The 15,070-nt window shown below is 44.7% G+C and overlaps 1 protein-coding gene across 22 annotated transcripts in view; it reads left to right on the plus strand.

The window, feature by feature from the left end:
- Nucleotides 1-15,070, plus strand: part of KCNMA1 (potassium calcium-activated channel subfamily M alpha 1) — a gene marked incomplete at both ends in the record, with an annotated part of 741,342 nt that overhangs the window by 543,409 nt on the left and 182,863 nt on the right. For 21 of the 22 annotated variants that reach the window (XM_082854819.1, XM_082854826.1, XM_082854808.1 and 18 more), the window contains one exon: nt 5,686-5,841. The exons of the other annotated variant lie outside the window; for it this stretch is intronic. In XM_082854819.1, the coding sequence (XP_082710945.1) occupies nt 5,686-5,841 (156 nt within the window). The remainder of the gene's footprint in view (nt 1-5,685; nt 5,842-15,070) is intronic. 22 annotated transcript variants of the gene reach the window in all.

Here is a 15,070-nt window from a genome sequence, read left to right on the forward strand (position 1 = left end):
AAGACTCCCTTCTGCCAAATGCGCCAGTGCCACGCCATTATTTCTTAATTGCTGGCAAGTGCTGCCCCATGTCGCCGTGTGGAAGCCCATCGGAGGCATTGTTGACTGTGGAGCCCGCTGTCGGTGACTGGGCTGCCGCTCGGGCTGCTGCCCACCGCCCACTGCTGCCCAGCCCTCCCAGGTGGCTCCACGGCAGGCTGTGCCGTGCTCCAGCCAGTGGGTTGGGCGGTGGGCACCCAAGGTCACAGTGTCCTGTTCGTCTCTGGAAAACCCAGGACACTGAAGAGAGAAAGTGAGGGTATTGGTAACTCACCGGCATCAAACTGGAGAAGTTCTTTGCCAGCAGCCTTGGTAGGGGGAAGTGAATTTCATGAGCAGGGCTGTGGCCGGTGACAGCTCCCGAGGCAAGGAACTCTCCCTCTTTCCTTTGTGATTTGAAATTTCATTTAGCGTGGGAGTGCTTTAAGCTGTTGTTTAGATTTGGGGCTGAATTTAGATTGAATAGGAAAATTAATGTTGTATGTTTAGAAAGGGATGTCAGTTCCTTTTTTTCTCCTTCCAATGAGTGCTAATGCAGCATCTTCAAGGAATTAGGGAGGATTTCAGCTCTATGATTCTTGTCAAACTCAGAAGTAGTTACACGGACCTAGGATCCAGATGGCACTGGTCAGTATTCGCACGATCATAGCAAGCTTATCATAGCAAGCTGCACATCTTTCACAAACGTCTGCCTTATCATTATTCAGAAACAGTGATGAAGACATCAACCGACCCATGGTTATTTGCTTAAAACGCATTTTGTTTAGAGCCACGCCAATCTATTTGGGTTTCAGAGTTAGGAAAAGTCACTTATGAGACTTTGTCCTGTAAGATGTGTGAGAGCGAAAGGGACATGGTGACTTTCTTACAGGGCTCTTTATCATTTCATTTTTCTCCTGCAGAGAAAGAGCAGGAAGTCTACTGGTCATTATTTGTCATCTCATTCCTTGAGAACTGCAAATAGACATTCTTCACCTTGCTTTACAATTTTGCTGGGTTTTTTTTTTAACATTTTTATTGGAGTATAATTGCTTTACAATGGTGTGTTACTTTCTGCTTTATAACAAAGTGAATCAGTTATACATATACATATATCCCCATATCTCTTCCCTCTTCCATCTCCCTCCCTCCCACTCTCCCTATCCTACCCCTCTAGGTGGTCACAAAGCACCGAGCTGATCTCCCTGTGCTCTGCGGCTGCTTCCCACTAGCTATCTATTTTACATTTGGTAATGTATATATGTCCATGCCACTCTATCACTTCGTCCCAGCTTACCCTTCTCCCTCCCCATGTCCTCAAGTCCATTCTCTATGTCTGCGTCTTTATTCCTGTCCTGCCCCTAGGTTCTTCAGAACCATTTTTTTTTTTTTTAAGATTCCATATATATGTGTTAGCATACGGTATTTGCTTTTCACTTTCTGACTTACTTCACTCTGTATGACAGACTCTAGGTCCATCCACCTCACTACAAATAACTCAATTTCGTTTCTTTTTATGGCTGAGTAATATTCCATTGTATATATGTGCCACATCTTCTTTATCCATTCATCTGTTTATGGACACTTAGGTTGCTTCCATGTCCTGGCTATTGTAAATAGAGCTGCAATGAACATTGTGGTCCATGACTCTTTTTGAATTATGGTGTTCTCAGGGTATATGCCCAGTAGTGGGATTGCTGGGTCATATGGTAGTTCTATTTTTAGTTTCTTAAGGAACCTCCATACTGCTCTCCATAGTGGCTGTATCAATTTACATTCCCACCAACAGTGCAAGAGGGTTGCCTTTTCTCCACACCCTCTCCAGCATTTATTGTTTGTAGGTTTTTTGATGATGGCCGTTCTGACCAGTGTGAGATGATATCGCATTGTAGTTTTGGTTTAATTTTGCTGTTTTTAAGACCCTCTCTACCCTTCACAATATTATTTTTCTTCCTCTCTTGGCACTTTCTCTGTACCCGTGACTAGATGCCCAGAGATCTCCATCCATTAAAACTTGCTTTCAGGAAAACACCTAGTACATACGTGTACACTTATATCCCTGTCAGCATATTCCAAAGGACAGTTAATTCCATAATTGAATATCAGATTTAAAAGATAAAGAATTTCAATCCCCCGTGACCTAACGATGGTGCTCTTCTAGGACCTAGAGGGATGTAGGGAAGCTGTCTTCTTTCTCTCCATATAAAACTCGTTCTGAGTTTGTCATCATAATAATCTCAGACATTTGTGTCATATTTTAGGGTTTTAAAAGAGTTTTGACATCCATTATCCCATTTAGTCCTCATTTGACCATCTGTGCATTTTAGTATCCCAGTGTGACGGCAGACCGTGGGTCTAAGCTCTGTCTCAGAGCGTCTCTGATGGGTACAACTCATGGTCACTGGGCAGCCAGTGAGCTAAGAGACAGAACTGCCGAAACTGCCACCTTCTCATTCAGTAGAGCCACAGGCTGTTGAGCCAAACTGTGGTTCCTCTGAGTAGGACTTGTAGAAGGATGGAGGTTCTCCAAAGTGGATCTGTTTACCCCCAGTAGAATTCAGGGAGAGAAACACTCAGCCTCACCATCTCCCAGCATGGAAAGGACATGGCACAGGGGCATCGTCTGATTGGAGCACAGATGGCTTAAAACTCTTGAAGGAAAGAATGCTTTGGGACATCTAGAAAAGGTTCACTCCTGATGACTTAGCTGTTAGTGGACTTTTAAAATGTTCCTAACAGACTCTACAGAAAGAGGTCTTTGTCTCTGACCTGAAGCCAAGTCCCAGTGGCCGAATGGAGATGCAAGTTCTTTGAGCTTTCCCACTGTAAACCCTTACACTTGAGCAGAAGTGTTGAAGTGTTTTCTCTGAGACAACCTTCTTTCTTCCTCATGGCAGCTTCCCTAACGTTGCATGTGTAGTGAGAGATGGCACTGGGGCTGGAATTCATCTCTCCTGGTTTCCAGGACAGCCTGTTTTTCACGTTCCTTTCGTCTCAAACAGAGGGAAGCCCCAGTCCTGTTCGTCCTGCCTTAGCAGGGCTGGTTCTCCAGATGAGAGGATTTGCCTCTAGACTCCTAGGTAGTAACACTGGCGTCTTCCACTGGACACTGGACCCAAAGTTCCCTCAGATGAAAAAGGACAGAGTTGCCAGAAACGAACAAGTTGAGTTCCTGGGTCAGTCACCCTTCTTTGGTGCACACAGACCTTCCAGCCTTTGGCATGTCCCTTGTGGCTCCCTGCCCCACGATTGGGAAAGATACGGTGGCCAAAAGAGGAAGCTGAGAAATGAAACGAACTTGACTTTTCTGTGTAATAACATGTAAAATATGTCTAAGGAACTCAATACCAGATGGGTACATGAGGGACCCAAGACATAAAATCCTAGACTTCATACCCTGGATGGCATATGGGGATGTGAGAAACCATCTTAAAAATATTTGTTTGTTTATTTGAAATTGCCATGAAGGTTACATAGTGTCTGTCTGGGGCTTGGACCACCCAAATCTCCTTTTACACTTGATGATTTACTTGTTCGTGACTTACTTTTAATTTCTCCTCATTCTTCGCAGATGACGTTCATGCAAATGAGTATTTCTCCACTTAGCCTGATGTATTCCCTACGATGCCAGGGAAGTAAAGGGGAAAAGTGGCCTTCTTAAGCCAGTGAGGGGTAGGGAGAGAAATGGGATACAGGGCAGGGCTAATTGCTGGAACTGAGTCTGTGATGTGGGAAGGTCTCTGATACTCAGCTTGACAGAAATTCCCATCTGCTCCTGCCCACACATGGGACTATTTTAACAGCTCTCATCAGGGAGAATCTTCCAGGAGTAAACACTGCCGGGTTAGGATTCACAGGATTGTTACAGAACAGGATTTTGCAAGAGGGAATTTCACGAGAGTGGTATTTCTGAAAGCCAAGCACAGAGCCATTGCACTTGGTCTTGGCTCCACAGTGGAGCCTCCTATCTCCTCCTGGCAGCACACCTGTCGTATATTGTCCTGCATATATACCTCCTTCATGCTCCTTGCGCTTGCTGACACGTGGAGAGAAACAGTCATTTCAGGGTCATAGAGTCTTGGCATTAGCAGGAGCCTCGAAGGGCTCTGACTCAGCCTCCGGGGCAAAGCAACAGTCTATCTGCTGAGACTTGGAGAAACACGCACTGAGTTTTAGGGAAAGAGACCTTGCATTTCTGGAGGCAGCGTTCTCCATTTTTTAGACAAATTACATCCTTAGAGATTTCCTTTATAAAACAAGCTTAAAAAGTGCTTTCTTGTAATACACACCAGTCATTCCTAATTCTGGCACTTGGAACAAAGCAAGACAAGTCTAATCTCTCCTCATCATAGCAGCACCCGAGGTGTTCACAGATAACTATCCTGTCTCCCTGGAGGAGGGGCCCTTCTTCGGACCACAAAGGCTGCTGGCTCTCTTCACTGTTCCTCCAAAGATGTTTTCTAGAACCCACGTCTCGTCTCATGCTTGTCATTTTTCTCTGGGGGTTATTCAGTTATCAATTTCCCTTTTAAAATCTGACTGTCACAACTAGATCAAGCGCCAGGGAACTAGCCTGACCAGTTCACAACAGAAGGAAACCTTTGTATTTCCCATGATCTGAAGACCATTTCTAACAAGCTAGCGCTGGCTTTTTCTGTAATCTGTCACGAGATTGACTTCTTTTGGGGAGTTTTAGTTACTCACACACAAGGTTTTTTGTTTTGTTTTGTTTTGTGTTTTCTCCTGTCCCCTCATATCTGCCAAGTCAGGGCTTCACATTTTGGATTTAAACAATTGATTTTTTCTTTTAACCTAAATGCTGTATTTGATATTAAGTTCTTTTAAATCTTGATGATTTTTGCCCATTTTTCCAACTCTGGAGAACTTTCGAACCTTGATTCTTTCATCCACTGTATCATCTCTGACTCTCTGCTTCCTGCCACTTAAAAATAATTGGATGAACATGCCTCTGGGTCCTCATCGCAGGGTCTGACCTCACCGTTGAATAGGATCAGTCCATCTGCAAGAGATTGTAACACATCTCCACTGTGATGTGCCGGATGATTTAGGGCAGCGCTTCTTGAAATGTGGTTGCTAGCTCAGCAGCTCAGCGTCACCTCGGAACTTGTGAGAAATGCAAATTCTCCAGCCCTACCCTCCCCCCAAAGAATCAGAACCTGTGGGGGAGGCCCGACAGTTGGCGTTAGTGTAAACCCTTCAGGTGATCCTGATGCCCACTCAAGCTTGGGAGCCATGGAGCAGGCATTCTGGGAAGGCAGACAAAAAACGACATCTAAAATACCCAGGCGTCTGGCAGTCTTAAGGGTTTTTGAGGAGCCAGTTTAGAGCAACCTAGCCAGACATCCTAGTAGCACGGGCTGACGTGTCTGTCACAAGAGGAAATTCCCTGTGGATTCTCTTTGGCTCAATGACAAACGCGAGGGGAGGACCTGGGCTTGGTAGGTACAGAAGCAATATTCCAGAGAGACTGAAGTCTGATGAACAGAAGAGGTGGATAAAACAGGAAACACCAGACCCAGGCAAGGGAAAGGAAGGCTGAGTCTGGGCGACCCTGAGCTGTTGGGCAATGCTGCATTTCCCAGAGGAGATTTTAACCAATTGAACATTTAACGAAGAAAGGTCTCATACCTGTTTTTGTTTCCGCAGGCCCATCTGCTAAACATCCCGAGCTGGAATTGGAAAGAGGGGGATGATGCAATCTGCCTCGCAGAGCTGAAGCTGGGGTTCATCGCCCAGAGCTGCCTGGCTCAAGGCCTCTCCACCATGCTTGCCAACCTCTTCTCCATGAGGTCATTCATAAAGGTAACGTCTCGTCCTATTAGAGCACATTAGCCCCGGATTCAATTTGTCGTGGGGTTGAGTAGAGAGCACAGCTTAAACTCAAAACAGATCGGCGGGCTTTAACCACTTTGGTTAAGGAGAAGTTCCTTGTTACAGATTTGGGCACGAGGCCAGCTTCTTTCAAAATTATGTTTTTATTTTTATTTAGCACATCCACGGCCATTAAATGATTGTTCAAAGCACAATCCTCTCTTTTTTTTAGATAAACCACATGTTTATCTATCAACAAAGTCTCCACTGTTAAAACAAAGCTATGATTTATATACATTCCATATGGCACCAGAGCGCCTAAAGAAAAGAATTATCCTTTTGCTCTTGTACATCAAGTGGCTGGTGGACCTCTCACTGTGCAGAGAAATGCAGACCATGTGTTTGTGCCGAAGCCCAAACCCTAACAACATAATTCATTTATTTATTTCTGCACAATCAAGGAGGCCGGCGGGGCTGACATGCCATGGTTGTTTGAATGGAGAGTCAGAGGAGGAACTAACTGAGTCGTGGGCAGCGGGGCCTTTTACACCGTGAGACAGGCGGTCTGGATATGCTCATCCCCCGGTCAGCGATTCACCCCACAGGGCTGGCTGCTCAGCCCCTCCAAAGTGGCCCCTGCCCACTGGACCAACTCAGACAAAGAAAGACCCAACTCTGTCCTCATAGGCCAGGCCAGGAGTGTTTCCAGGACATCAGGTTGAGGGTCCAGGACCCTACTAAGAGGGCTTTTGGAGCTCTTAGTGATGACACCATTCCTTATCCTTGGATTGCTCAGCCTAGACAGTCAAGGTAGCAAACCGGTGCAGTAAATCCTGTCTCGTTTGAGCCTCCCTGATTTGGCGTTGGTGGCCATCAGCTCAGGATCTGATATTCCCCTCCCTGTTATTCATTTATTTACATTCCCCTTCCTGAATTACTAGTGGTTGAGGTGGGAAATGAGTGTGTCACCGGGAGATCCTGCAGAGGGGCCAGAAACTCTGAAATCGAAGGTGTGAGATCTCCAGCCTTTTGCTGCCATTGTTGCTGTGTCCACCACCGGCAGGAAGTTATTCGGTGAGGTTGAGGAAATGGCCCTGGATGCAGTGAGAGGGATGCGTGGGAAGGATGAAGATGCAGGTGATGAACTAACTCCATGTCAGGGCTCACCCTTGGCATCCATAAGCTGTGTGACTTAGAACAGGATTTCTTTCTAGGTCCTCACCCTCTGTACCCACCTCATTATTTAGCCAATTTATGGTTAACATTAGTCTACGTAAAAGAACAAATTGTTTTGGAGTCCGTTCAATCACTTTAGCAATGGGTGCCTTGATTAAAAAATTCTTTACTTACTATATGCCCAAAGACCTCGACTCCGCAGAACTCCTGGCTCAGACCCAGCTCACAAATAAGGACATGGCTTGCCTTTAAATGGCTTCTTTAATTCACGCTGCCAGTCCCCTGCCTGGATACAGCTGAATGTAGGCAAAAGGAGGCGGCAGGAAGGTCTTTGTGGCTGGACTGAGAGACAAGCCCGAAAGCCAGAGGCAGCCTGGTGTCTTCCAGGGCTCTTATATTCAACACGAGGAACCCAGAGCAGGATAAAGGACTGTCACCAAGAGAGCTCCGCTGGCTCGTCCAGCCAAGCTCCGGGGGTTTCTTCCAGCAGGGGCTTACCCACAGGACCAGCACATGTCTGAGGACTTGGGCTGTGCTTCCTGGTGTTGATGAACATGGCCTTGGCAGGGCCCCGCCACACATGGGGCACTTGACATGCGTATGTTTTGATTTTGTGGTGCCTTCCTGGAAACTAGAGCTGCCTGTCAAGAAAATTAATAAAATGGATGTGATGCTGATTCTTCAGTGTTATTACCAGCAGGGAGAAAGAACCTCTGTCCAACTTTCCTCAAGACCCTGAAGGGCCTCACCTCTGTAGCCAGGGACGTCCCCTCCAGCCCAGCTAATCCCACTGCCAAGTTCCTGTTTAGGAGGGCCTGTGGGAGAGGCCCAGCCAGGCCCTGGTGTAACTCAAAACACATTTCCCTCCCAGGGTTATGTTACCATGTTCTTTCTGTCCGGGACCAAGTCCTCCATGTTTGGAGGTAGCTCTCTGAATATGGCCTTTTGACATTCAGGTGATCTTTGTGTTGGAATTTGCCAAGGTACCTGACCTGGAAATAACAAGGCTTCCCTTCCTATTTTTTTTTCATTTGAGATAGAGACAATTGAAAGCACGTGCTCCCCATTCTGTAGTGTCCTCTTTGTGCTCTCCAAATCCAGACCCTTGTCTCTTTTAGGTCATAATAAACACCATAATGATGCTCTCCTTGGCATGTTTTATATATTAGCTCCCATTCTAGGGATGACAAAGCCTTTACTTATTTTTATTTGGGGTGTTGGATGGAAAAGGGAATCTATACATGGATAACTGTCTGCAGAAATGGCTTCCTTCCCCACTGTCCCCTACCATGTGTCCTACAGCAGTGTGTCCTACAGCAGGGAGTTCATCAGCACCTCCATGGGGACAGGCAGGCCTGTTAGGATGGAAAGCGGTGGCATGAGGCTTTGACAGCATCTGGTCCCTTGAGAATGCTTAGTGTTTCTGGAAGCCAAAGGTGGAGTGTGAGCTCATCTTCTCCCTGGCCCTGGGCAGGTATGATATCTGTTCTTTACTCCTAGAGAATACACGGTGCTCTGCCCCTGCTGAAAGAAGAAAGAACAAGACTGAAACAGGGGTGATATATCACAGTGACTGTCCACCAGGCTTTTAGAATGCATGAGACCAAAAAGCCAAGACTGACAGTGAGGGTAATAAGGTTCTGTGAAGGAGAGAGGGACTACTGACGCATGGAAGCTACCAAAGAGACCCAGCCCTGAGGTACCAGGAGATACGGGGGAGCACCTGTTTATCCTTTCAGCGTGGTCACTTTTGCCCCAGGGCGCCAAGTCATTGCCCCTGAAAGCCTAGCTCTGAATTGATCTAAACGTTTTGGGAATCTATTTATAATTTTAGGCCACATCTTTGGGGGTAATGATTTCCTTAAGTTTCCTTAAGAATTCCTAATTACTATTAAAGACTTGTCGCTGGCTCTTTGTCCTTTGCTCCACTTAACCTTCAAGACATGACCTGTGCAGTTTCTGGTGTTCTGGGGTTTGTTTAACAAATCCATGCTAACCTTACAGACAATACCTTTATGAAAGAGGCTCAGGCTGGCCACTCAGGGGTCCTGTGGCCCAGCAGCTTGTTGCTCATGAAACAGGGGAAGCATTTTGTCCAGCAGCACCCAGCTCTCGCCCATGAATGCCTTAAAGGAGTGCAGGCAAATGCCCTGATTGCTGTGACTTGCCAACATCTACGTTATCAACCAGGCCCAGAACATCCTGTTCATTGACCGATACCTGATCTCCTACCACCTGCCTGTCAGGTTCAAGTGAGAATATTCCTAATGTCTTCTGGAAAGACCAAGACAAGGAACTTATTTATTAGCCTATCAGTCATTGCCTCATCCGTGAATAAGTGGCCGCATGTATCTCTCCTTGGCATCCTCACTTGGATGTAATTTAAGATCCACTGATTTAAAAAAAAATTTTTTTTTTTTTTTTGGTTTTAGAGTTTTACCATGTAATATTTAACTGTATTCAACATATCTGGTTTCAAGCTGGGGCTTGACCTGCCGTCTTTGTGAATTGTGCTGTTACTTTTACTAGGATTAGCTGTCCTTGGACATGCTAAATTATGTGTGTGGGTATTATGTGTTTTAGAGGATGATAAACTCTTTTAAAATTTCTTTTCAATCCACACTGAGTCTTCAAATTTAGCACATTTATTCAATAAATTGTTCTCAGGATCACCAGCGATTTTAACTCTGCTAATCTACCATTTCACACACACACACACACACACACACACACACACACACACACACACACACACACACACACACACAGCCTAGAAAATGGTATGTACTCCATAATTATTTCTTGTTTGAATAAATCAATTATGAAATTGGAGGAAGTACATGATACACTTCTTGTATTTTTTCCCTATTTTACAAGATTTGGAATTTATGGGTGAAATTTACTTAATATTGATCACAGCACAGTCCCCTCCATCACAGTTTCTATTTCTGAATGGGGAAGCACTAGGGAAATCAGGCCCATCTTATTCAGATTGTATCATGGTTGAGGTGGACTTTGCTGGACCTGGAAACCATTTGTTCAGTATTGCTGTTACCATATTGCGATAAACTGTCAGCAGTGCAGAGTCCTGGCACTAATTGTAGCCAAGGGAATTGTTTTTAGTCCCTTTATTTTGGGTTATGTTTATGTGCATATGTGTGTTTGTATATATGCATGTATTAAAACATTATGGTTTAGGAGCTGGAAACAGAAATCAAGAATCTTTAATAATAGCTAGAATATACTGGGTTCTAACTTAGTGTCAGGCCCTATGCTAAGTGCTGTATAGGCGTCATCTCATTTAATTCTCAGTGACCCCGCCCAAACCCGGCATTATTATTATCACCTCTTTATAGTGGCAGGCACTGTGGGTTAAGGGAAGTGCAGCAACTTGTGTGAGGATATAAAGCTTGGAATTGACAAACTCACGTGTTAAACTAGGTACACTGGTTCCAAGTATGTCCTTGAGTGTACCTTCCTAACTTTCTGTAGCTTATTTTACGGGAAATATTGATTCAGTAGAGATTCCCCAGGCACCTACCATATTGCAAGCAGTGTGCTAATCACACCGTCATCCTTATGGGTATAGGAGGCACTCATAAGTTTCAGGAAGCTTCTGTTGTGACTGGGATGTATGGGCACATGTTTGCACAGCCCCATCCTGTGGGTTTTGTTGGCCTTTCTCTCTGGCCAGCTCTATAACAGCAGAGGTCACTGCATCAAGACAGGTGAGGAATTAGCCTAGGCTGGGATGAGTTAAGGTGGGAAAATGAACTGGGCTGTCAAGAAGGAAATGACATTACACTCTGCTTTATTCAGGGGGTGAAGCTAATTGGCTTAAGTAGGTGCTTCTGGGGGATAACAAGCGATTCTTATTGGCTAATGGGTGTAATAAGCTCTGGAGACCAGAGACATTCATCTAGATGAGGGAAGCATGTTAGAAGCAGGGATCAACCCTGTGTGGAGTGGGAGAGTGGTGGGTGACAGAATCTCTGAAATGGGGCCAGGGCTCCACCTGATAAGGCTGGGATCTAGGTGGCTTTCTGCTCCAGGAGGAAATGCTAATGGTGCCAGAGTAGAGGGTTTGCCTGCAAAGTAAATCCACATGGTGTAAGTTAGATAGTGAGATGCAAACTGTTGCTTATTCCATACCGAAGGGCAATGTGATCACCCTGGTCACAAATGGTATCATGACAGTGGGCTTCCACAGACATCCCTTGTCAGTGGAGAGCTGCTCCCACTACAGGTGTACTCACTTCCTCAGTAATCTCGTTTATTCTCGGGAGTCCTAGATATATAGATGACTCCCAGATTTATATATCTATCCAGAACCCGATCCCAGTATCATTTATTTAATTGCTACTCAACATCTTTATTTGAATGTTTCATCTCCTCTGAGACCTAACCTATCCAGAATGGAATTCCTCTTCTTTCTCTGTAAACCTGGTCTTCTCCCATTGCACTATTGGCAAGGTCATCCTTCCCGTTGCTCAGACGAAAGCCTTTGGATCCACCTTAGCTCCTTTCTTCCTCTCACGTACCATATTCAATTCAGCAGAAAATTCACTTGGTTCGACTTTGAAAATAAGCCCAGAATCTGAGCACTTCTCACTACCTTCACTTTACTGTCAGATCCAGGCCACCATCATCCATCTCCTAGAGTATTATACCAGCATCCTAATTGGCCTCCCTGCTCTGCCCTTATCCCTCCCCTCTTCTAGTCTGTTCTCATTACAGCATCCTTCTCAAGCATGAGGCAGATACCGTCACCCCCTCCATGTAAATCTCTCCACGATGTCCCATCTCATCAGAATAAAGTTCTTACAAACATCTATAGGTCTCAAGCAGTCGGGGGCCTGTGACCCCACTGGCCTCATCTCCTAAATACTCTTCTGCTCCTAGACATCATCCACACTCCATTTAGCTAGTCTAGGAGTTTTGCATTTGTTTTTCCCTCTGCCTGAAATGCTCTTCCCCTACGTAGCTGCATGGCTTCCCTCCAGCGAATCCCTCATATCCTTGCTCAGTGTTAATTTCTCAGGGGGAACTTTTTCTAAAACATTAGAATTGCATTTTGAAAGAAGAGATTAAAAGCAAACTTTTAGTTGAAGTATAATATACAAACAAAAGTGTGCATCTGATAAATGGATAGCTTATTAAGTATTTACAAACTCACACTCTCATGTAACCAGGACCCAGATTAAGAAACAGTATATTATTAGTAACCCCGCAGTCCCTGTTTTTAAAGCCAGATGGCAGTGTATGTGTGGGTCTGTTTTGGGGCTTTCTTGGGAGCATTGACATCTCTAAAATGTTGAGTTCTCCAGTCTGTGAAGATGGTATACCTGTAATAAAGGGATGCTTTATGAATCAACAGTTTTCCTGGGAAATATAGGACGATCAAGAAGAAAGTGACCAAACTCATAGATTTCTCTGGGACTTCTGAGGGTCCCTACAGGGAGTAGATGTCCCCCTTCACCAGATTCTCTAGGAATGATCTAGATGTTCTCTTAGGCTTCACGGGGTGAATAAAGTTTCCATGTGAAAAAACATCAAAATTGCATGTTAAAAATTTGCATCCCCTGTCCCGCCACACCCCATACGTGCACATCCTTGTCGACTCTCCTGGCTTTGTTTTTCTGCACGGCATTTTTTAATTGCCTCTTTTCCCGGAGACACTGTAAGCACTCTGAAGCCTAGAGCTGCTTGCTGTATTCCCGATGCCTAGAACAGCACCTGACTCATAAGAGGTCCTCAATACACGCATGTCGAATGAATGAATGAATGGCTGGAGCCTGGCGTGACCAGCCTTTATCGCAGACAGCTGGGTGGGGCCAGGACCAGCAGGGACTTACAATTTGGGGTGATTTTGGTGCTGAAACCTTCTTCCTTTGCTACTGTACGTGGTTCCTTTGCCAAATTAAAGAGCTTTGACTCCATGTAGACACTTGAAATGCAAAGCTTTATAGTCCTTGGCGAGGATGCGTGGAGGCTGGTTAGATTTGGTTATAAACCATTTCGATTGCCAGAAAATGCAGTCAGTGTGTTGTTTAAATTCACAAATCCAAATAAACAGCCATGGATTGAAATGAATTTGCTAAACCTCAGTATCCCATTTGGGTCAGCATCATTGTGCATCCCCTTTCCTTACTGCTCGAATCTCATTAGATCAGGGGCTCTGTCTGCCTCCCCCGACGGACGCCTTTGACTCTGCCCAAGATGACTAACGCCCACCTGAACGTAGAGCAACTTCCCTGAAAGCAATTTCAAATGAAGAAAGAATTAATGCATGAACTATTAACAGGGATTCTGTTCTCCTCTGGCCCTGGTAATTTCTAGAACATTGAATTAAAGAGTTCTCAGACCTTTACAAATTCTCAAGGCAAACATTATTAGCAAAGAGAAGCCCATACAGCATGTTAGAAAATTGCCAGAAAATGTCAGTGGAATTTCTGAATAAAATAAAAAAGGTTGAAACTCCCCTTCCCCATCTTCTCCCCTTCTCCCTCCCTTCCTCCCCCTAACATGATTAGAAAGTCATTTCATGTGTCTTATATGTTTGGTCAATCAAAGGCAAACATACATGATTGATGGTGACAGGGAACACATTTAATTCATTATTCTTTACTTTGCAGCAAAATGATTTGTGTAAACTGTCTGCCTAGCATTAAAGGTAAAACAAACTTAGAAACCCCAAAACGTTATATTTTTGTCTAATATTTTCCTTTTGGTTTTATAGCTGTAATCACATATGGATTCTTTTATTTGGCTCTTGGCAAGGACTGAACAAAGGGGAAGCAACACAGAAAGATTACATAACATACAAAGCCCTGTGCCTGTTAAGGATGGAGCCACAGGAACTGCAGTGGCCGGGACTCAGTGTGAAACCCAGGAGAAGCTGCCGCTCTCCCTGGCTCTTATCAGCTGGCAGGATAGCGTCACTAATGTGAAGGAAGGCCCTCTTGACCAAGCCTCTGGTCCAACATCAAAATGAGCTCTTTCAGAGATTATTGGCCTTTTATTAATTGAGTGCAGTTCTGAGCGCAGCAGTGCATCCACCTGGCCTTTCCCCCGCCCCCTTACAACTTCTAACTTAGGTTTGATGGGTGCTACCCACCATCAGTGATTTTTCAAGCAAAAATCTCAAAATGCTATTAAACTCTTAGGAATAAAATCTCAGATTCCCTTATTAAAGCTCTTGGTTATCACTGCCCTAAAGTGATACCAAATAGAAATCTATGCCCAGAATAATGATGAGGAACCTGGAACTCTGAGGTGGCCATTTTACATATCTAGGGGGTGCAAAGTGAGAAACCACCATTGGTTCGATAAGGGAGATATTTTGTCAAGATCTTTAAAGTTATCATAGCACTCTAAGTGTGCGTAGCACTTTAGAATTTATAAGCTATGCACTTAACTTAAATTATTTTCATTTGGTACACAGGTATCAAGTATCATTTGGGAAATGTGCCTAATGCGGAGTAGCTGGCATTTCTGACCCTTTCTCCCCTGTAGGGTAGGAAGAAATAGGAGAAGAGGAAATAGAAGATGATGCTGGACGGGATTTGATAGAGCAAGGACCATGATGATGCTAGATCATTGGGTTCTTAGCTCAGTGCTTTCCCCACTGTTATACGTTGCTTCCCCTGGAGAAATGTCTCAGATATGAACACTACTTAGTTTTGTATTCAAATCAATAGCTTCTAAGAACAGAATTCACTTTGCAATATTTGTAAAAGTAGTATCCTAGGTTTCTCCAACCATGCCAAACTACATGCTATAAAAATTAAGACATTTTTCAAAGGTGGGAAATTCTTACCTCTGCACCCATTCCCTCCATGGTGCCTTAGTCTGGAAAAGACCCAGGCACTGTTGTTTTCCTTAGACCATAATGCCTTGTCACGTGGGAGAATTTGTTGCTCAAGTCAAGTGCCGCAGTGGATCAGGGGAGGGAGATGATGACCTATTTGCTGAGGGGGGATGTAAGAAAACTCAAAAGGATAGTCCCAAGCCTCTGAAGGAGGGCGCAAGTGGGTCAGAATGC

The sequence above is a fragment of the Leucopleurus acutus genome (assembly GCF_964270905.1).
Source record: "Leucopleurus acutus genome assembly, chromosome: 14".
Taxonomy (NCBI): Eukaryota; Metazoa; Chordata; class Mammalia; order Artiodactyla; family Delphinidae; genus Leucopleurus; species Leucopleurus acutus.